Below are 21709 nucleotides of genomic sequence, written 5' to 3'. Positions count from 1 at the left end.
TTTATCAATGACTATCCTTCCGAACATCTAGACTGCTTTTGTGTGTCACGCTTATAATTAGTGTTACTGAAATAAGTGTGGGGTTCTGTGGGTCATCTTTATCAAGTCCTGCATTCATAGAAATATAGAGTCATAGAATCATTTAGGTTGGAAAAGACCTTTAAGATTATTGAGTCTGACCGGTAACCTAACACTGTCAAGTCCACCACTAAACCATGTTCCTAAGCGCATCTACACGTCTATTAAATACCTCCAGGGATGGTGACTCAACCACTTCCCTGGACAGCCTGTTCCAATGCTTGATAACCCTTTTGGTGAAGAAATTTTTCCTAATAATCCAATCTAAACCTCCTCTGGTGCAAAAGACCTGTTCTCAGGGAAAAACATAAATCACTGGTTTTCTGGCACGTGTCAGAAGCTGCTGCCAGGACGCTGCTGCTCCCAGTGCCAAGTTCCACCTCTTCTGCAGCTGTATGGTGCTTACTCACCTTTAAAAGCAATAAGTACTTATCTCCGAGGCAAAGAACCAAGGTCCATACCTGGAGACTAGTGAGGTAGTGTTGTCAGTTGTTGATAGAATTGACCCCTGAGTACTGAGAGCTTACAGTGTGTGGAGATGGTGAGGCTGGGGCATGACCTGCACTCTGGCCTGTGCACAGAGTTAAATAGATAAAGATCAATATTCTTTAAATGTCATGTTAGCAGCAAATGCTCTGCGATGTGCAGCCTCTTGCTATGTGGTAGGATATTCTGAAGACCCAAAATGATGTTTTGCTGTGTGGTTTGTTTTTTGAGCTATCTGCATATAAAAATAGTTTTGTGGTGGGGAGATAAGGTTGGTTAGCTTTTTATTCCACACACCCCCCCCTGCCACCCCAGGCTCAGTTTTCTCTTTTTTAGCTTACAAACCCTTGCTTCAGTGAGTGCTCACAATGCTGATTGTACTGCCTTCCCTTCATATGTGCTGGCTAAGTGCTGTGTTTCCCTGGGAGTACTTTGTGTGCCAGCACAGAGGAGCAGAGGCTTCAGTCCTCATTCGTATGTACGTTCACCTGATTCTCGGCAGCTTGATATCAAGTAGGAGCTGATGACAAATCATATTGACAAGCTTTTATTTAACAGCTACTCAACAGGAGCTGTTCCTACTCCTCATAAATTGTAACATAGCAACTTTTAATTTGGTAACAGACCAAAGTATATTTAAAGGAAAAATCTTTCCACCTTGTTTATAATTTCTTGAATATTGCATTTAAAACTAAATATAAAAACTTCTGATCTTGCAATTGAGAAAAAGCTTAATTAGCTTTAAACCTTTAAAACATTTTGCTAATGAGGTGTGTATGATCTCCTTTTTTTCTTTTTTTGTGGCAACTTTTTTTTATGCATCAACAGTATCAATGAATGTAGACTGTGCACAAGACCTCTTATTCCTAGAGCTTTTTAATAGATTTTACCTTCTCCTCCCTGCTAAGTCTAATTTTGCTTTTTCCTGTGGTTCCCTTCTGTTCTTCCATCTGTTTGGTTTAACTGCTTTATTCTCTCCTGGTGTTTTGTATACACTAATCCTTATACCTTCTACCCTTCACAGCTTTGTTTAGTTGATTTTGTGAAATTGAGACTGTTAAAATCGTCCCTTCTGTCTCTCTCTTTTTTTTTTTTTTTTTTATTAAAACTATTTTTATTACTGCTTGCACACACCATTTATGGTGCTACTGGCATTTTTGAAAAATACTGTAATAGCTCTGGTTTCTTGCTTCTCAGAATCTCTGGTTCTTTCAATTTTTCCACAGTTTCCAAAAACTGTAAAGGTAGTTCTTCAAGTAAAATGAGATGGAGAGACCCCCCCATCCTGCAAAATGTACATGCATAATACATTTCACTTACTGTAAGCCCCACTGCCTTCATTTGTGGAAGAACACCACTTAAGCTCTGGATCCCATTGCTTTGTACTATGGAAATCACCTTGGGCCAACTCGTAGATCCCACAACTCTTCTTAAGTCTAACCACAATGGATAAAATAAGTTCAGTGATTCATGAGACATTTTCAAATACTAATGAGAAAATTAATTGGGGGCGGGGAAATTCTGAATTTTGAGATTGTGATTTTTACATGGTTTATCAGTGCTCAGAGACAGAGATTAAAATCTTGCTAAGAAAGTTAGGTTTTGGAGCGCAGAAGAGATTTGACAAACAAGTATGTATTAATTACATGTAATTGTAAGCCTATTCGTTCTCAAAAGCAGGAAAGAAGCAAGAGAGATCTCTTTCCATGAGCAAATAAGTGCGGGGGCAAAAAGAAACAGTGGTGGGGGAAAAAAGTTATTTTCTGTCACCATGTTTGAATGTGCTATCATAAGCAGAGCTCAGTTCAAAGGATCTGGGAATCTCAAAAGATTTCTTTCAAGACTAACCAATTTCCTGCAACACGCTGTCAGTGTTAGGAAAAGCCATCTCTTGCACATAAGAGCAGCTGGTTGTTTAAAAGAAAAAAAAAAAAGTGTGTGTAAGAACAACCTCCCTCCCATCCCTTGTATAGAGCCATTTTCCAAGGGAAAGTGGACATCTGTGAAAACAGGGCACTTAAGCAAATTCTGTGCACTCTGGGATGTCCTTTTGCTAGGAGAAGTGTTTTTTTTTTTCTAATGGTGCATGCTTCTTGTTTGGATATTTTCAGGAGAGGGCTGGGTTGTTTTGTGGTTTTTAAAAATATTGTTACACAGAATTATTCCAGGTGTTAATCTTAAGTCGATATACTTTTCCATTTTCTGTGTAGTCGTATTGGTAATTTTTCTCTTTATTCTCTTAAGAATTGTGAACTTGGTATCAGTAAAAGGGCTACCAGTTAGAGAAACTAATTTTTAACCTGTGTTTAAAAGTGTGTGTATATGTTTTTAACATGTTACGAGATTATTTCATTTCTAGGGATGCTTTACCAAATTGCTCTTGAGACCCCTTAAATAATAATATTCTTGTTGTGATTTACTTTGCACAGGGGCAAGAGACTTTTATTAAAGGACCCATCAGCATTAACCCTGTGTTGGCAGGAGAAAACTTAATTTTATGGGAAATGGCAATTTTTTTTTACTTACTTGGAAGTTCTGTCTTGTGGAAATACAGTTAATCTCATAACTAGGGTAAAGACAACTTATCAATACTGTTTTTGCCAATTTCAATTGCCTCATGTGCTTGCCTTTATGAACTAACTTGACACTGTCAAAGGCATATTTGAATTTTCTTTGTTATAGCTGATGCTTCCACATCTGAAATATATTTGCCCATGTTTTGTTGTTTGCAGGAATCATTGATATACGAAGATGAAACAATGAAGAGAAAGCAGAACGAATAATAATGCTTTTCCGAAACCGTTTTCTGTTCTTGCTGGCTTTGGCAGCCTTATTAGCCTTTTTGAGTCTCAGTCTACAATTCTGTAAGTGTCCTCCCCTTTTGTTTTTTATATATAGTGGTCTATAGATGTGTTTAAAAATGGCAATGCTTACATGTTGTTTAAACATTCTTTCTGTATTTAAATATTTGTTGTTTTTTTTTGTTTTGTTTTGTGGTTTTTTTTTTCAAAAATAGGAAAATAAATGTAAGAATAAAAATAGTTTTGTGTGCCATCTAGGAAACTATACAATCTAGAGACTTTTCAAATCAAGCTATCTCAGAAAAAAAAAAAATCTTAATTTTGTAGTGCAATTAAGTAATTGAATGTGATTGAATCCTTACATGAAAGTTGACAGAACTCGTAGTAAAAACTGCTGCAATTCCTATTTTACATTGCATCAGACCAGACGGGATTGAGAAAACTGCTGTGAGAGGATTGAGTGTTGGAAATTCTCCTTATTTGTACCCTCACATTAGGAAACTTTAAACAGCTGAATTGGCTCATCACAAGTGGCTGGTTTGTTTAGGAAAAGATAAATTATGTTGTGCTTCAGATCAATTAATCGTGGGCCAATCCACAGGGTGGTCATTTACTGATGACTAAGCAGGAGGGTGGTGCTGAATGCAGGTTAGTGTACGTTAACAAATGAGCACTGTGCTGTATGACTGCTTATCACCTGGTTCATGAATGATAACATTTGCTAGGTGAAATGATGTTGTGTGTAAATCTGTTATGTACTAATACACGTTGGTGTGATCTGTTGCTGTTAGAAGGCAAGGGAAAACACTTATCTGTAGTATAGGATAATATTCTTTGTTGTTGTTGTCTTGCATCATGTTTTAATGTAAAATTGTTGTCTTTCTGGTCTGTGCTTTCTTTGCATAGTATAAACCCCCATCCCCCTCCCCCGCCCAAACCCAGAGGATTACTTGAGATTTAGAATGTGTCTTTTGCATGTGATGGACAACATAAAAAAAAAAAAAGGGTGGGGGGAAGGGGGAAGAAACTTTGTGGTTTTATGTTATATTTTTGTGTGTTTAAACAAAACACACTTTGTTATTTTTATGTAATTATTTTTTGTGTGGTTTTGTGCGCATGTAATACAGGGACCTGTGGCTCCAGATTGCTTTTTCAGCCTCCTCTGGGCACATGCCAGTGGGTCTGATTGCAGCTTGTTTTGCCCATTCAGCTCTTTATCTGCCCTTGACCTTATATGGTTGGTTATGAATTGTGTATAGGGTGAAGGTCCTAGAGGAACTTCAGCTGAAATATGAAACTGAATTGTTAACAAAAGTGAGCTTTATTTAGAGATGAGGAGGTAGGCATACAGGAGAGTGAATCACATTTCATCAAAAGAGGAAGTTATTTTCCACTTAATTAGAAGATAACATTTGTGCAAGAGGAATTCCAGGAGATGAAGATGTTTGAGGGGTGCTTTAAAAAGCAGCCATCATGAAGCTTAGTGCCAATACCAGAATACATATAGAAATTTTTACATAATGAGAACTGCAATACAAGCTAACAGGAACCAAGTAGTTTGACATACAGGTAGCCTGATATTTTAGCTTCTACCAGCTTCAGCTTGTAGAGAGACTAGTTCAAACTCAGATCAAAGACTATCTCCAAAGTAAAGACAAAACTCTTCTTCTATCACCATATGAAACTATTATGGAAACCAGCTGGTGTTTGGCAAATTTAAAAACCAAACCAAAGTCTTAAAGTCAAAAACAATTTTTCCTCTCCAACCACAAAGCAATCCACTACCTGAAAAATTGTGTTATAGTCTACAAGTGCTTGGTGAGCTGCTTTCAAATTAAACATAGCTGTAAATTTTTAGTCTTCTCCAATTTATAGTTTCTGACTAGTTTAACATTAAACTAAGAAAACACTTGATTCTGAACTTGAGCTTTTAATGAAATGGGCATGCAAATATTTATGGAAATACTTGCAGTGCAATGTTAATGGAAGTGTAGTTTCAGTGCTGTCTTACAGCAGAATCTTTGGTCAGTGTCCATGACTAATATAAATACATAAAATTGCTGTTTTGATAAAACTGGACCAAGTATTAGTACATGGTGACCCACAAGCTGACTCAATAAGGCAGTAACCCCCACCTGAGAAATTTCAGAACATCCTTCAGAACACATCTGTAAGCCCCCCGATACTGCATGATATGGAGCACTTTACTGCAATAGAGCATTGGAGGACAGAAAATTTTAAGTGTCCAGCTCCATGGGACATAGATGCTATGTACTTATTAGATCTCTATTTACTATCTGTTTCCTATTGCCATGTTGAAGGTCCTTCCTTGCCCTGAATCTGTTCCTCTTAACATGTGACATAGTTCAGAGGCATGCATCCCTTGCAATTTAATTCTCACTGTTGCACAAAGTGGTAGTAATGTAGTCTTGTTTCATGTATAAAGCTTTTTTGTGAAAGCAATATGCTTCTTTTCTTTGTCTTCAGACTGTAAAATTGAGTTTCCAAATTTTGATCCCTTCTGAGCTGCCTGGAGAAAAATTTTGGTTATACTGCTTTATAATTTGTGTCAGATCATGGAATGAAAACGAGAGCTTATGTGTTTAGACTCAGGAAAATGACCAAGCCACTGACTTCTTGTTTTGGTTTTGTTTTGTTTGAAGGGAGTTACCTCTTGAAGCATTTGGAGTGGAAATGGATGGTTTATGCTGTTGTGAGATTGATTCTCTGTTAGCAAGCAGTGTGCAGCTTTGTGGAGGAGGGCTAGTCCTTTTAAAACATTGTACTGCTTTTCTGAGCAGTGAATATTGAAAATATCTCTTCCTTTCTGTGCTAAATTTGTTTAGAAAAGTGAAACAGTAACATTAAATGCATAATTATATAAATGGTACATATCTTCCTTTTTTAACTCATGCTTTAGGGCAGAACATCACTTCTGTAAATGCTTCATATTTTATCCCCTCCTGTCCACACGTAGAACTGCGGTGATTTGAAGCCAGACTTGTGAGTTGTAGCTGACTCTGAAGCGAAGAGAGCAGTGAAGACCAAGTTCAGCTGGTTTTCTGTAGGTTCTGACTCAATATTACAAACAACCCACACTGGCATGGCTGACAAGATTACGGTCTGTCCTGTGCTTGAGCTGTGAGGGTTCAGGAATCACTTGCAGTAGTTTGCAGCCCAGTCAAGCAGAAATTGATGCTGGTTTACTTTAATAGACTGTGCTGCAAAGGGTCTGGAACTGCTTTATAAGCAGTGATTTCTGCAGCCACGATGAAGTGGAGGTGATGGGTGTCATGTCAGCAGTCCTAATATAAGTCCATCCTTCCTTGTAAGACAGGGTCCCAGGGAAATTGTTTTGGAGCCAGTAGTTGTCCCATCTTGGGTTTGGACACTAGCAGAGAAATGCTGGGAGGAACAACCAGTATTGGACCTCAGAGTCTTCAGTATTGGTAGGCTGGGGATGGACCCAGGACTGATAGAAAACTTTCTGTCCTGTGTTGATGTTTGTTCTTGGTCCCTTTCTCTTCTATTGCGGTTTCTGAGTTCTGATCTAAGCTAGTCTGCTTTCCTGTGTTGTTTTTTCCCCCCAAGGCTGGTGCTTTACATGGATACTAACACTGTTTAACTTACAGGGTAAATCATTGAGAAAGTTTCCCGCGAAATCTCTCTTGACAGCAGCCAACAGCTCCGAGTGCTGAGAGTATTCTGTCCCAACAGTTGCAGTGGATGGACATGGACAGGTTGATGAGGATCACTTTTACTGGAGCAGAAGCTAACCTCTGCCTTGCGTCTGCAGTGCCACGGTACCACAGATACAGAAGGCAGCTTTGTGGACCAGCCAGTTCATGTTTGTCAAATGTTGTGTGCTGGATTGGCTTGCTGGATCAAATGCCAGCTGAATCTTCTTCATTTCCTTATCCTGAGAAGAGGGAGACATACAAGCAGACTGCACTTTGCCAAACAGTTGGAGAAAGGACTTTTTTTTTTTAAACTGTAATAGTCATTCTTCAAGGTGATGTAGTTGCTGTGGATGCCATAAGATACCTTCCTTCCTGCTGCCAAGAGTCCTCTGTCACGTAGGTTTTGGGCAACGAGGGACTTGACCAGTTGTGCTCTTTATGCCCTTGTACAGGAGCAAAAGGCACAGGATCTGAGTACAGTCTTTTCATATGCTGCTTCCCACTGCATCAGGTGCCAGGCTTGTCTGCCTGGGGTGTTAGCCAGCTCCCTGGGTATTTCACTTAGAACAGTAGGGGAAAAGAACTTTCTTTAGTAAGTCTTACTGTTTTCATGCTATGGGTATATATTTACATAAATAATGCCTCAGGTTTTGTTTCTGAACATAGATTTGAGACATGTTTGAAAACTTAACAGAATATTCCAAAACCTATTCATAGTTTTGCTGGGGTTGTTTACCATTTCTAGTAGGCACATAGAAGACTGTGGTGGCTTGACCCTGGCTGGACGCAGGTACCCACCAAAGCCGTTCTATCACTCCCCCCTCCTCAACTGGACAGGGGAGAGAAAAATATAACAAAGAGCTTGCGGGCTGAGATAAGGACAGGAGAGATCATTTACTAATTACCGTCACGGGCAAAACAGACTCAGTTTGGGGAAAATTAACTCAATTTATTACAAATCAACCAGAGTAAGGTAATGAGAAATAAACCCAAATCTCAAAACACCTTCCCTCCACCCTTCCCTTCTTCCCGGGCACAACTTCACTCCTGGATTTCTCTACCAAACCCCCCCAGCGGCACAGGGGGACGGGGATGGGGGTTTACGGTCATCACACGTTATTTCTGCTGCTTCATCCTCCTCAGGGGCAGGACTCATCACACTCTTCCCCTGCTCCAGCGTGGGGTCCCACCCATGGGAGACAGTCCTCCATGAACTGCTCCAGCATGGGTCCTTCCTACAGGCTGCAGTTCTTCACAAACTGCTTCAGCGTGGGTCCCTTCCACGGTGTGCAGTCCTTCAGGCACAGACTGCTCCAGCGTGGGTCCCCCACGGGGTCACAAGTCCTGCCAGAAAACCTGCTACATGGGCTCCTCTCTCCACAGATCCGCAGGTCCTGCCAGGAGCCTGCTCCAGCACGGGGTTCCCGTGGGGTCACAGCCTCCTTTGGGAACCCACCTGCTCCGGTGTGGGGTCCTCCCTGGGCTGCAGGTGGAAATCTGCTCCACCGTGGACCTCCATGGACTGCAGGGGGACAGCCTGCCTCACCATGGTCTTCACCATGGGCAACACCTGGAGCATCTCCTCTCCCTCCTTCTTCACTGACCTTGGTGTCTGCAGGGTTGTTTCTCTCACGTGTTCTCACTCCTCGCTCTGGCGGCTGTTTCTCCCCATCCCAACTTTTTTTTCTTTCTTAAATCTGTTATCCCAGAGGCGCTACCACTATCGCTGATTGGCTTGGCCTTGGCTGGTGGCAGGTCTGTCTTAGAGCTGGCTGGTATGGGCTCTGTTGGACACAGGGGAAGCTTCCAGCAGCTTCTTACAGAAGCCACCTGTGTAACACCCCCCCCCCCCCCCCCAAAACCTTGCCACACAAAACCAATACAAAGACTTTTAAAAAGAAGTTTATAATTGATGAAAAAGTGCAAGTATTAATGGTTCTAGGCATCTTTTATATAATTCTGTGGCCTGGACTTTGAAGCAAAATACTGGGAGCCAGATGTGTTCCTCAAATTCAGTTTGGGTATTAATAAATTGTGCAGTGTGAAACCTGGACCAGATCAGCAATAGAGGGAAACACTCTTCAATGGCAAATGCCTCCAAATTTTCTAAGTGTTCTAATGTTTAAATAGTGTAGAAGAATGACAGTGTTAAAAGTTAAAACTCCAAAAATGTTCCGCTGCTGACTGAAAGCATACTATGATGTCTCTGGTTGATAATTATAGCAATGAGAGTTTTTGTTTGGGAGAGCCATTGAATAGGGTGACTGGTTGACTTCCAAACCAAATATGACTGGCAGCTTAAAGTTTTATTAAGAACTGTCATTGTTTCCCTCCTGTTTTATGTTTGGGGCCAGATCTATGGAAAAGAGTGGAGAAGTATTTTCCTTACGGTATTTATCACTCCACACATGCTTTTATTTTTCCTGCTCTTTATGTAAATGGTCATGGTTCTAAAATGATTTAAAACTTCAGTACTAGAGACAAAAGGAGAACTGGTTTTGATAGAGTTTTTTCAGTTAGACTGTTCTAAAATGGAATTTTGTTGTTTTTCTCTTCAGTGTTTTGCTTTGTTAGAAAAAACTGCAGAATGGAAAAAAGATCTGTGCTAGGTTGTGGACTGTATTTTTGTCTCTGTAAATATTATCTGTAATGCTGTTGACTAAAACTGGGCAGTTTACTTCTGTACAGAGCGAATGTAGGTTGGGATACTTTATTCTTTTTTGCCAGAGGAAAATGTTGCAGTGGTTGGGGTCTTCCTTCCTACTCTGTGCTATGTAAAATGCCCAGAGCAGTGCAAACGGATTGTAAAGGCAGTGGTTGGGGGAGTTCCTATAGTACAGAGACAGAGGATGGCAGTGCAGCTGGATTCAAGCGTGTTGTAAGGGATGTGTCAGAATCCGGCTGTGGTCCTGCAGCCTCACACTGAGGGGAAAAGGCATAATTTAGGACCCTGTCAATGTTAATTACACTTGATAGCCCTTGGGTCAGCTCAGGAACAGGAGATTGCAAGTATGCCTGAAGAGCTGCTTTCTTTTTTTCCCCTTAAGATTGGTGTAATACATAAGAACCCAATTACTGGGCAAGCACAGACCTTCCAGTGTATTAGAACATCTGTGACTGACTGCAGAAGCCTGAAGGTGGGTTTCCTCAGGATGTCTCAACTATTTATCTTTGAAACTACCTTGAATACACCAAACTGAAAGGAAATTCAAAAGTTAGCTGTTAGGATGCCATTTGTAATCTCCATAAAGCTTACTTGACAAGGAGTAAACTTTAATCAAAAGCATGTAAATAATTTTTTTTCAACAACGTATATACCTTTGTTTACTTTGTTTTTTATTTTTGTTTGTTTCCTGACAGCCCAAGGAAAGAAACAGTCAACAGGACTAAAACTATAGTGGGAAAGCAGCTCTTTCTACTAGCTATTTAACCCTGTGGCGAGCATAAATTACAGACTTTCCTTTTGAGCCTGCCTGTTTCAGGCACTTGCAGAATCGTAAAGTCCATGGCTCTCAGGCAGATCCAGCATATGGAGCTTCTCTTCTGGTTTGAAGTTTGTTTCCCTAAGTGCTTTCATACTTTGGTCAGCACCTTAGACTTGTCTTTCAATAAAAAGAATTTTGGTATCTGCCACTGCTTTTTAGGATGTTGGCTGCTACCCTGGCACGGTGCTGGTTCCCGTGTGAAGTGTGGGATTTTTTTTTCCTTTTAAATACTTTCTCTGCTGTGATGGTTCAGGCTTGAGTATTGGTGTTTCAGCCTGTCTGGAGATGACATTTTTCTTTGCCAGTAATAATTTCCCTCTACTTTCTGTCATCTTGTTTTGCACTGGAGGTTTTGGTTTCACAGATGAGTCATGGGAAACAGAAATCAGGATTCTCCACAAGGAAAAGCAGTAGAGTGTTATTTTATTGGCTTGAGTGCTGCGGGCAGCTCTTATTTTACGAGGATGGTGAGAGCACCGCGTGCAAACCCACCAGGACATCAACCGTAGGAGGTCATTGCTGTGTTGCTGCACAGCCCCTCTTGGAAGCCTGTTTGCTTTAATAAACCAGCCCCTCTGGTGTGATTGCTGCTGTTTGCATCCCTGCTTGATGGCCCAATACAGTTGCACAAGAGCATCACCGAAGCATTCCTGGCTTAGCTTGGTACCCTTGCCACTGCTCGCTTCAGATCCTGGCTCCGGACCAGCCGCGGCGCAGCAGGTGCTCCGATGGGCTGGTGAGCGTGTGCTAGTGCCAAATGCTCTGCAGGGACTTGCAGGTGGGAATAGAGGTGGAAGCCGAGGGGGTGTAGCATCCCTCTTCAGCCTTTCTGTTCGCAAAGCAGGATGCACTTCCTCAACTTGCGAAGCTGTAGCTGTGGTGCTGCAGAGCTGCCGCCATCCCCCTACCCCTACCCTGAACCGGAATGGGGGTGTGAGCTGCGCCCCCAGACACTTGCCCAGAGGTGGCCAGTGGGATGCTGAGAGGAGCTGGGATACGTGAAGTCTGTGGAAAAAAAAATGGGTGCATCGGGTTTTTCCAGAACTTAATTTCTGAAGGAGAAGGGTGGAAAAAATGCCAAGGTATTTAGTAAAAAGATAATACAAGCTTCTGGCTGTTCCTGGACAGAATACATATCCTTACCATCTCTAGAAGATGAATTCCTTGCCATCTCTTACTGTTCTTTATGAACAAACAGTAACTACTCATGTTTCGTATTTTAAGAATATAATTTTTTCAGTGGAAAAAAACACCACGACCTAGATTTATACAGCTATATTTAAAAAGCTGCAACTTTAGAATTCTTGATGCAGATAACTTGTTTTGTCATGTCTTAACCAGCATACAAAATTAAAAGGAGACCAGATATCTCCCTTCCTGAATTTTGCCTTCAAGCTCATAAGCATGGCAGATTTTCCACTAATGAGAAGGTTCTCTGGGTTTTTTGAAAGTACTAATTTAATCTGAATTTAAGATTAAAGGGAAAAACAACCCACAAATAATATATCCAAGGATGTGTACATCTTAGTAGTGAATGAAGAAAATTAACTGTAAATATACAGATTTTCGTTAAAGATGCTTTTTGTGTTGTAACTAGAGATTTAAATAACTTTTTTGTGATTCTCGAAAGTGGTGGTATAATGTACCAGTCCAGAAATTAACCCTTGAAGGATGAGGAGACACGATGAATACTTGAGAATGATACTATGTGACAGTCTTTTCTCCAACAAAAATAGAGCAATAATTTTGAAATATCTGCTATAGGTCAGGTTAAGTTGCTTCAGACAAGATTTGACTAGCAGAAGTTACTTGGCAGGCTACAGGAATTCATAAATCTTCTTTTGGCTTCATCCATGATGGTTAGTTGAACTGTATTAAGCGGAGATTAGTATGAGCTGTTAAAACATATGGTTGAAGGCTACTGTAAATAAAGCCTAACACTTTGCAAAAACTAACAGCAAGTTATTAGTTAGGCTTCTGCAAATCCTTACTACAGTGTTGGGTTAAATTCTAGAAGGAAGGAAACAAGGCTGGAATATAATAAGCATTTTAACATAATTCTCTCAAAATCCAACTCAAATCTTGGTCCTAATACCTGCAGGAAAGTTTGAAAGTATTGAAATTGTGCTTCAGTCTTTTAATAATTATAGTGATACATACTGCAATTATTTATAATTGTGAAAGGGTCGGTGACTTTTTGTAGGGACAGTCTCAAACGTACATACCTGTCCTTAATTGTTTGAGTTTTGAATGGATAGTAAACAACAAAGGAAGATGAATATACTGAGTAGGAGAAAAAATGTTATGCTTACAGTAATGTTTCTGTCAGTCTCTACCTAGACTAATGCATTGATCTTAATTCCCTCTCTGTATATTTAGCCTGGGAGTGAACTCTGTTGCTAATAGTTAAGCTTCCTGCCAAACTGGGCTTCTGCACTAATTGCGAAAAATGCCACAAATAGATTCTACCAGAAGATGACTTGTATATTACATGTAGTTGTATGTTATTTAAACAAATTTGACCTACGTTTCTTTCAAGGATGTGGGTAATACCTTTGTTTTTCTGCATACCATGGAGTCCTGCTATCTCTAGATACTTGAGTTTATCACCAGAATGGGGCTGTAAAAGTAAATGAGGGTAAAATATGAAATGAGGAAGGATATAAATGCTGTACATCATGACTGTGTGAGAGAGACCTATTGGTTTGTTCTGTTAAGATGCGAGTCAGGCCTTTGCTTCTCCTAAAGCACTTTTCAGACAACGGCCCTCCTCTTGTACTTGTGGAGGCCCAAAAGGTGGGATTTCTGTAGACCAAGAGGCTTCCTGAGGAGTGGGTGTATTCTTTAGTGACCCGGACTACTCGGGTTTTTGCAAATCAGTGATGTGTCAATGTAACTGCTAGAAGCTCTGTAGAAGTTGAACTCTTACAACCACGTGCATAGCTAGTTTCCTTGCACAAAAGCCTGTGGAAGTGTAGTATACTTTGGGGGGAGCTAATAGAAGATGTTCTGACCCAAATCTCCCTCCTCTCCTTGTTCAGAGTGCAGATGCAGAGTCTCAACTGGAGAGTACCAGGAAAACTCTATTAACATCAGTGGGCATAATGCAGTTATATTCCCCCTGTTTATAGGCCATGTGCAGTCTTCAGGAAAGCATGGACAACTACTTAAACTCTAGATTTGATGATAGTTTTGTTCTTCTGAGCTGTGCTTTGTGCCTGCCTTAATCCGCACTGTGCTGCTGCAAATTGAGTTGCAAACCATTGGTTCTATGGATGTGCTAGTTCTCCTGTATGTATCTGTTTCAGATATACTTAATATTCTTCAGATAGTTGTTGTTCACATTTCTTCTTAGTCCTCTTAATTTTCCTCTTGCAATTTATCTTCCAGGCAGTTTTGGTTTTATCTATGCTTTTGTGGGGCTTTCATTGCTGAAATGATACCGTGATTTATTCAATCCAAAGTGTCTCATCATTTGACTGTGAAGATTTTTGAAAAATTTATTATGTGTTCTTGGGCTTGTGCGTCTTCTGTGATTAATAAGGTTTCTTAAGCTGTACTGATTTTGAAGATTTTAATGCCTGTGGGCAGTTTTTTATTGCTTTATTTTAAAAATAGGAGTAATCTCTGTTCCCAAAGTTACTTCCCTTTTAAATTTTCAAAGCTAGCTTACTGAGAGAAAATCAGTGCTTGCACTTACTAAATGGCATTGTGGTTTATTTGTTAATGGGATGGGGTCTAAGTAGTTTGTATTTAAAAGACTGAGGCTTTTGTAGACTTGCTGCAGTGAAATATGAAGTCTTGGAAAGTGGAAGTGATCTCCCTTTATGATTTTTGTGAGATGGTTGGATTAAAAGAGCTGGAAACCCTAGGTACGTGGTGTAATTTTGGGTTTACCAACTGTGTGCATTAATACTGGATGAAGACAAGAAATAAGATTCACCATCTTCCTCTAAGCTGTTTTACAGCAAGTGTCCTAAAGATACCAATAATTCTCTGATCCAGAGAACACTGCTCTGAATTTGAGATTAACGACTACGTCTGTCATTACAGGCTTCCCCAGCACAAAAATCTGCCAGGCTCTACTGTATTAAATATGTTGTTTTGGGGTTTGCAGCTAGCAAATCCATGGCAGCTTTCTGTGCCCTGGTGTTGACAAGGTCAAACAAGTGAACTGGCTTGGCTTGGGTAAGCAGTAGCATATGGTGTTGAGATCGCTTCTCCGAGCAGGTCAGTTTGTGGACAGAAAACAGTTGGGATTAGATGTGAAACAGAGAGGTGCTAATTTAATGCAGTAGTTAAAATATTGATTTGAATTTGTAAGGCTTTTTATCGTGGAAGGACACTGATGTAGAGAAGTGCCAGATGTCTGTGGATAGTGTTTGACTGATGACATTAACATATTAAACAGTTTGCATCCTGTGCCTTTGCAGAGGCTATGGCTGAACTGTAGACATGGTGGGTTTTCCTGCTTTTCAGGTGGTGGCCCTTTCAGAGAGAGAGAGATTACTGTATCTGACCCAGGTGTGCAGACACAGAGATTCTGCTGAGAAGTGCAGAAAGCAGCTCTGTTGAGAGGTGATGGAAAGATGCTTTTACCAGTAAGTGGATGTACAGAATTTGTTGCAGCCCAAAAAGCTGCTGACTTGGTGTTCTGAAACCAGGGGAGCAACGCTTGTAAAGATGTAGCGGGCAGAGCAAAGCTGTGCTTTTAAGTCCTTTTATTTCTTTGTTTTTACTTATGTATTTTGTGATTTCTGTTTCAATAGCTGAATGTTGTACTATGTGCCCTAGTAGAAGTTGACTTGAATTTCAAAAGCCATTCTGCCTATTTTGGGATGCTGTCGAAGGAGAGCCCTAAGGAAAAGAGGCAACAACATGTACTTGAAGCTCTAGATGACTATATGCCCCTATCATTTGGTCTTTTGAAGGGGTGGAGGGAAGCCATTTTATCTAGAATGATAGAAAACAATTGTGCATACTTCCTCTTCATATCCATTTGAGGAGCGAGAGCTTAGTAGCAAGAGTTAGTGAATCCCTTAAAGAGTAAGTGCAGGGGAGCATGTGTGTCTTAGCAGCAGAGAGCCCTTGTCAAAGATGTAGAGTGTTTGTGACAGATTGCTAGATAACAGAACAGCAGCAACTGTTGAACTATCTTGAACTCTACTGTATGGGGCGTATTTTCCTATAATTCTCAGCTGCCATAGATGAAAAGATCACTGAAGCCAGAGGATTTGCAGTCCATGTTCCTCAAAAACCACTTTCTGCTATGTTTTCTTTTGCTATGTTGAACACTGTGTGTAGCTGGGCTCTATGTTTGTGTTCAGTTCACGGGTGAAACCTGCCAAGCATCTTTTTTTCAGTCATGATGTAATCGCTGCTGCACCACTCCAGTATTGGTGAGAACCAGAAAACATACAGGACAAAAAGAAAAAACAAAGGTCACCACCCACAGGCAAAATATGGCAGTAACATTCAGTATGTTGTGTCCTGCAGCTATGTTTTCATGGTGACCTTTATTTTGAGACAATACTATAGAAATGGGAAGAGTTGCCAACAGTTTGTGAACACTGCTGATAAAAGCTGTTTTGAAAATCTCTTCCAGGACAATTCAGCTGGATTCGTTCCTTTACCAGTTGCTGAGTTCTGTAGACAGAAGCAGGAGAGAGCTTTAAAATCTTATTGTAATGCTCATGAATCTTGTTAGATAAGTAACAGTGGCTGGATCTACTGTATTTACAAAAATCATGCTTTCGGGCCATAAAAAACTCCTACTTAGTCTTTGTATACTTAAGCCTTGTTTGGTGGCCCTCAGGTCACTGATTTGATGTAGTCGAAGTCATCTCGCAGCCTGATGAGACGTGGCAGCTATGCAGATACATCGGTAGGAATGACTTGATCTATGGCATCGTGGTCCAGTTTATGTAACACTTCTCATTTGTGAATCCTAACAAGCCTGTGGTAGGCAAGGGACCAATGTAACTGCTTTTTCATAAGCAGTGGTGGGGCTTTTTTTGCATCTTGTCACTTAATAATCTGGAGCATGAGCAATATCTGACCCGAGTAATGTGTTTATAAAGCAGGAAATCTGTCTGCCTGGCTAGATGTTTAGGAGGAACCTTCCCCATACCCTTCAAATGGACTGGAGAGGCAAGCAGTGAGGTAATTAGCAAGAAGCTGGTAAGGAAAAGCTTTATTATGCATATATATTTAATTTAAAGAAAGGAGTGCATTTAATTAATGAAAATATAAATCTTTTCCATGTTAAACAATTGAGAGTTTCAGTGTAGTAGGAAAATAGAATAAAATGTAGAGAGTAATTTTTCATTTTGGGAGAAGTGGAAAATGACTGTCTTCTCTAAAACTTGAAAAGGCTCACACTTGCGGTCAGCATTGCTATGTTATTGTTGTCAAGCTGAAAATCCTGGAAGCTATTTAAGCAGTGCCATATGCTCTTCTGAATTGTCAATTGAAAAACAACTCAGGGGGGAACCCTAATATATAAAGCTCTTTTCAGAGCTACATCTGGACTCAATATATGCAAGCACCCATTGTATAATTTAATGTGTCTGATTCGATTTGGTTTCAAAAATGTAACACTACAAGGCATGCCATCTTGTGCTTTGGTGCAAAAAAGATTTTCTTAACCTATTTATTTTCCCTGTGTAAGTCAGATTGGGACCCTGTAAAAAATCAGCAAAGCCTGCAGCTAACGCAGCTGGAAATAAGAAACTTGTTCTCAGAAATCCTGGTATGAGTTGATTAAAGCTGGTAGAGCTACCGTGCATGGCGATCATGTGTAGTTGTTCTGTTTATTTTTGAACATGAGTACACAGACAAGGCCTGAGTCTGATAAGGAATAAGGTCCTGGGTCAATAACTGCGAGCTATGGCTCTGTGGGCAGAAAGCTACTTTTGGCAGTTGCCCCAAAGACAAGGAAAAGCTTTAAAGAAGTTCCCAACTTGTGATCCAGAAAATAGGCAGACAAATAGGCCTTGACCCACTCCTGGAAAGGGGTAGGGAATTCGGCTATTTCTGTCCAGGTCTGTGAAAAACAGCTAAGAAAAGCAGCCAATTTATAGTAGTTCTCAATTGTCCATAGGGAGATTTGCATCTCCAGTGGAAAACTTTAGGAATGTGAAAACCAAGAAAGCTGAAAATTCAGCTAGTGTTTGACTGAAGAATAAGCTTTTGGTTGCATTTCATGCAGTAAAATTACATCAATATTGATTAGTAAATTTAAGATACACTTACAAGTTGCAGCTACAATCATATTGTGGTTGTTCCAAGGAGAAAGAAGGGACTGTTGTGAAAGCTTATACTGGAGCGTATGTATAGGCTTCCATTTTGTTCAACTAAAATTTAGCTTATCTTGTATTTGAGCTTGTGCATGGCAGGAGACCATTGTGAAGTCCTTCGGTTTTTTCCTCATAGCCTAGTATAAATTAGGTTTTTTTTAAAAACACTCACATTAAAAAACCCAAACACTTCAGTGCTCACATTCATTCCCCCTCAATCAGATCTGACTTCTACTGGATTAGCTGATGTACATCTGCAATCTCCTAGCCTTCCTGAGTTTCCATTTTCTGTCAGTAAACCTGTGATAAACAGGACGCTTCTGAATACTTGTTTTTCCTACACTTTAAACAGAGAAATAGCATTTTTATTTACTTAATTAACAGTGGCTCAGACTTCCAAGTAGAAAATTGCCCTGTAGTACAGAGAAGTTATTGCAAAAAAAATGAATCCAAGCTTAAGGAACCAGAAAAAAAATAATGGAAAATAGAAAACTGTAGGTAGCATTTCTTTAAATTTCTTATTTCTAGTAGATAATGTCCATCTCAGCCTTGGACAGGTGATTTTCCTGGGGTTACAAATGAAAATGTAGCAGGAAAACCAAAAAGAGCATTTGTTTTATTTTCACTGTGAGCTGAATAATAGTGAGTTGCTATAGCTGTTGGTCTTGTTAGTTGTATTGTCTGCTGCAATTTTTCCTCTAATGATGTCTTTGACAGTCTTTAAAAGATAGCTGAAATGCCTTTACTTTTAAGTATTTATTGACAGCAAATGTGGCTTGGGCTGATGTTTTCTAGCGGTCAACTTGATGATGGTAACTTAATGCTGAAGTTGAGTAAAGTTAGCACAGTAATAATGCGCTCACTCCAGTGGGCAATGCAGAATTGTGCAAGCTGCCGTCTAGGTTTTGCTGTTCCTGGGCTGCATACAGTGCTTCCTTAGTGAGACTCTGCCCAAGTGGGGACTGTGATTGACTGCAGCTTGTGTCTTGGGTAATTAAAATAAGAAGCGAGGCTTCAGGTGAAGTTTTGGGGAACAGTCATTACCTATGTACCTAACTTGAATGACACCGCTCCTCTCACAGACAAAACATATACCAATACGTATGTCAGTTGTAAAAACTGTCATGCAGCATGTGTGACAGTGGGCTGAGCTTCCCTACTGGAGGCTGCAGAATGCTTTTGTGCTGAAGAACAGTTGAGGCAATGCTGAAGTTCTCTCTTTGGCCATGAAAAAACAGTATCTGTTTATCTTACATCTTAATTCAAATTTCCCATAAGTATTTTTCCAGTTGGAGGAGAGAGGTTCCTCACATTGCCTGCCCTGCTCCCATCCCCACCGTGTGCGGGGCTGAAGACTGACTGTGGCTTAACTCTCCAGGTGGAGGGAGGGCGGTGAGGGAACTGGTCCTTCAGGCTCTGTGATGACTGGGTCTGCAAAAGCAAAAGAAAAGGGAAGTCCACCTCTTGTCTTTATTAAATCGCAAGAAGTAATTTGGGAAGAAATGGGACTATAACTTCTGTGTCGTCACTTTGAAACAGAAGATGTAGTTTAAGGAACATGAGGAATTATAGCACTAAATAACAGGATTTTAAAAGCAGCACTTTTCTAATATTGACCCAGGTAATGCAGAAATTTACCATACAAGTATCAGTGCAACAAAATGGAAAAACAAAACCCAGAAAACTTTGTGAATTTAATCAATTTCTCTTGGCAGATTAATGTTTATATATAAGAATTCAAAATACGATGTTCTGTTCCACATGTCTGCTGCAGCATTTCTCATTGTCTTCAAAAGTAATTGATATTTTTGCTGTAGGAAGGGAGATATCTATGTTTACCTGATAGGATCAATAGAACTATTCTAGTGGGCTTTAACTTCTGGTGTCCAAATGCACTGTAATGAAGGGTATTGCAGAAATCTGTAGCTCTGCAGTATGATGTGCTTGTATTCAAGACTGCCATAGCAAGCATTTTTCAGCACTTTTGATTAGAAGTACTGGCTTGAAAAGAACTTTTATCTGCTACTTGGTTACTACACTTATAAATACTTTTAATGAATATTTTTTTAAAGTCTGTCTTAGAATTTGAAACATAGGATCGTGCTGTAAGTCAGCAGACTCCTTGAAAGTTCTCTAAATTACTATGATCTGTCTTACAGAAGGCAGAACAGCAGCAGCAATCCAGAAACTGAATGTATGTCAGATAGGTATAAGTGCCTGGGAACGTCTTGGTCCATAACTCACCACTAGTGCTGAATGTTTGCAAATTCTTGGAAAGTCAGAGGAAGGGATCTGTAGTCTCTGTTCACTGCTCCCATTTGACTGCTCAGTTGATACCATGAGGTTGGAAATTCCTGCCTGCTTCTGTAATGAGGTTGATGAATCTGTACTTTGGGTGATCCATTTTCAGACCTTTGGTTTGATAGCATTTGTAAGTATGTAAGAAGAGAAGTGCTTTACCTCTGCTGCCCAGCTACAATTGCGATCTGAAAGCTGTACCTATGTGACCTTGAAACACATACTATTGCTAGGTTGAAGTATTGTGGAGAAATTACACTCCAAGGAACCTTCTTTAGCTTGCTTGTCAGGGATTTGTCAAGGCAGAGCTTTTTCTTGTTGCTATTCTAGGTTAAATTTAGGTATGTCCCACCCAGCCCTGTACTGTTCTTCTCTCTGTTACCCACCTCCTCCCTAGCTCCCTTCACTTTTTTTCTTTTTTTTTTTTTTTTTCCTTTGGTGTGGTGCTCAGAGAAGCAAGCAGCACTGTGGGAAGAAAACGTTAAACCTTGGAGCCTGCTCTGCAGTAGAAAGGGCAGCAGTTGCACAGGGAGCCTTCTGCAGAGAATACCTCTGTCCTTCAGGGGCCCCCTGCTCCCCATGCTCCTGGACTGGCAGAAGACACAGCAGAAGTGGAGAAAATGGAAGGGCAAATGCTAGGGGAAGCAGGGATGTGGTGAAAGAAGTAGGTTCAGATATAGATGGTTGAGGGATAGAGACTGCAGAGGTACTGAGGACTGTCACTTTGTAAGTTCAGTGTGGACAGATTTTATATAAATATAAAATTTGTCATCAGGTTCTGTGTGGCAAGTGGTTTGATTTAAAAATAAATTACTGGAGGTTTTTTAATTAAACTGCACATTCTTAATAAATTAAAAGACTGAAAATTTAAGGCAAATGTAAAAGTTTAGTAGCTCCATTTATATTCTATATAAATATAAAATCTGAAGCTTAGAAGCTTATGTTCACAGGCTTAGAAAGCCTTTTTAAAGATTTTTATGGTGGTTTTTCGTAACAGCACTTGATAGTTTGACCAGTGTGAGGCTAATAAGCCTTTTTTGTTTGTGTGATTACTCAGCATTCAAACACAGCACACTAGTGATTGTGGCATTGTGCGTTATGGATGAAGGCCCTCAGTGTTAAAGCAGATCTTACCTTTTGAGACTTGCAAAGCCTTTATTTAGCTGTACAAAAGAATAAAATGAGAAAGGTGGATTGTATGTCACACAGGTATATTTGAACTTCATTGGTGTCTAAATATGCATGTGTAATCCAAGCAGAGCTCCAAGAGTGACCCCAGGGATGTGGTCCTCAGGTGTGAGCACAGGCGGCAGGACGAAGCTGGCAGGATGTCGGAGCTCACGCAGCGCTGTGCCCAGGCTCCTCGCTTCCAAACTCACAAAGGCATTGCGCTGTGTGCTTTTCAGCCCACATGTGCCTTGCCTTACCTACTTTTTCCAGATTGTTTTTCTTGCTGCACGCATCTTCACCTTTTTTCCCCCATCTTAGTTGTTTTGAAGCATTCCTGCCTCTTCCTGGTTGTTCTTCCCTACACTTCTCCTTTTCTAGCTTCCATTTTTTTCAGAGAGAGAGCAACTAGAAGA

At 40.3% G+C, this 21709-nt stretch overlaps 1 protein-coding gene across 5 annotated transcripts in view; it reads left to right on the top strand.

The window, feature by feature from the left end:
* The window catches only part of PXYLP1 (2-phosphoxylose phosphatase 1), a 60730-nt gene that overhangs the window by 16086 nt on the left and 22935 nt on the right, over nt 1-21709 (top strand). For all 5 annotated transcript variants that reach the window (XM_075031884.1, XM_075031881.1, XM_075031880.1 and 2 more), the window contains exon 2: nt 3297-3428. In XM_075031884.1, the coding sequence (XP_074887985.1) occupies nt 3350-3428 (79 nt within the window). In that variant the 5' untranslated portion in view covers nt 3297-3349. The remainder of the gene's footprint in view (nt 1-3296; nt 3429-21709) is intronic.

Source organism: Buteo buteo, chromosome 7 (assembly GCF_964188355.1).
Source record: "Buteo buteo chromosome 7, bButBut1.hap1.1, whole genome shotgun sequence".
NCBI classification, from domain to species: Eukaryota; Metazoa; Chordata; class Aves; order Accipitriformes; family Accipitridae; genus Buteo; species Buteo buteo.
This window is presented reverse-complemented; position numbering and strand designations above follow the sequence as displayed.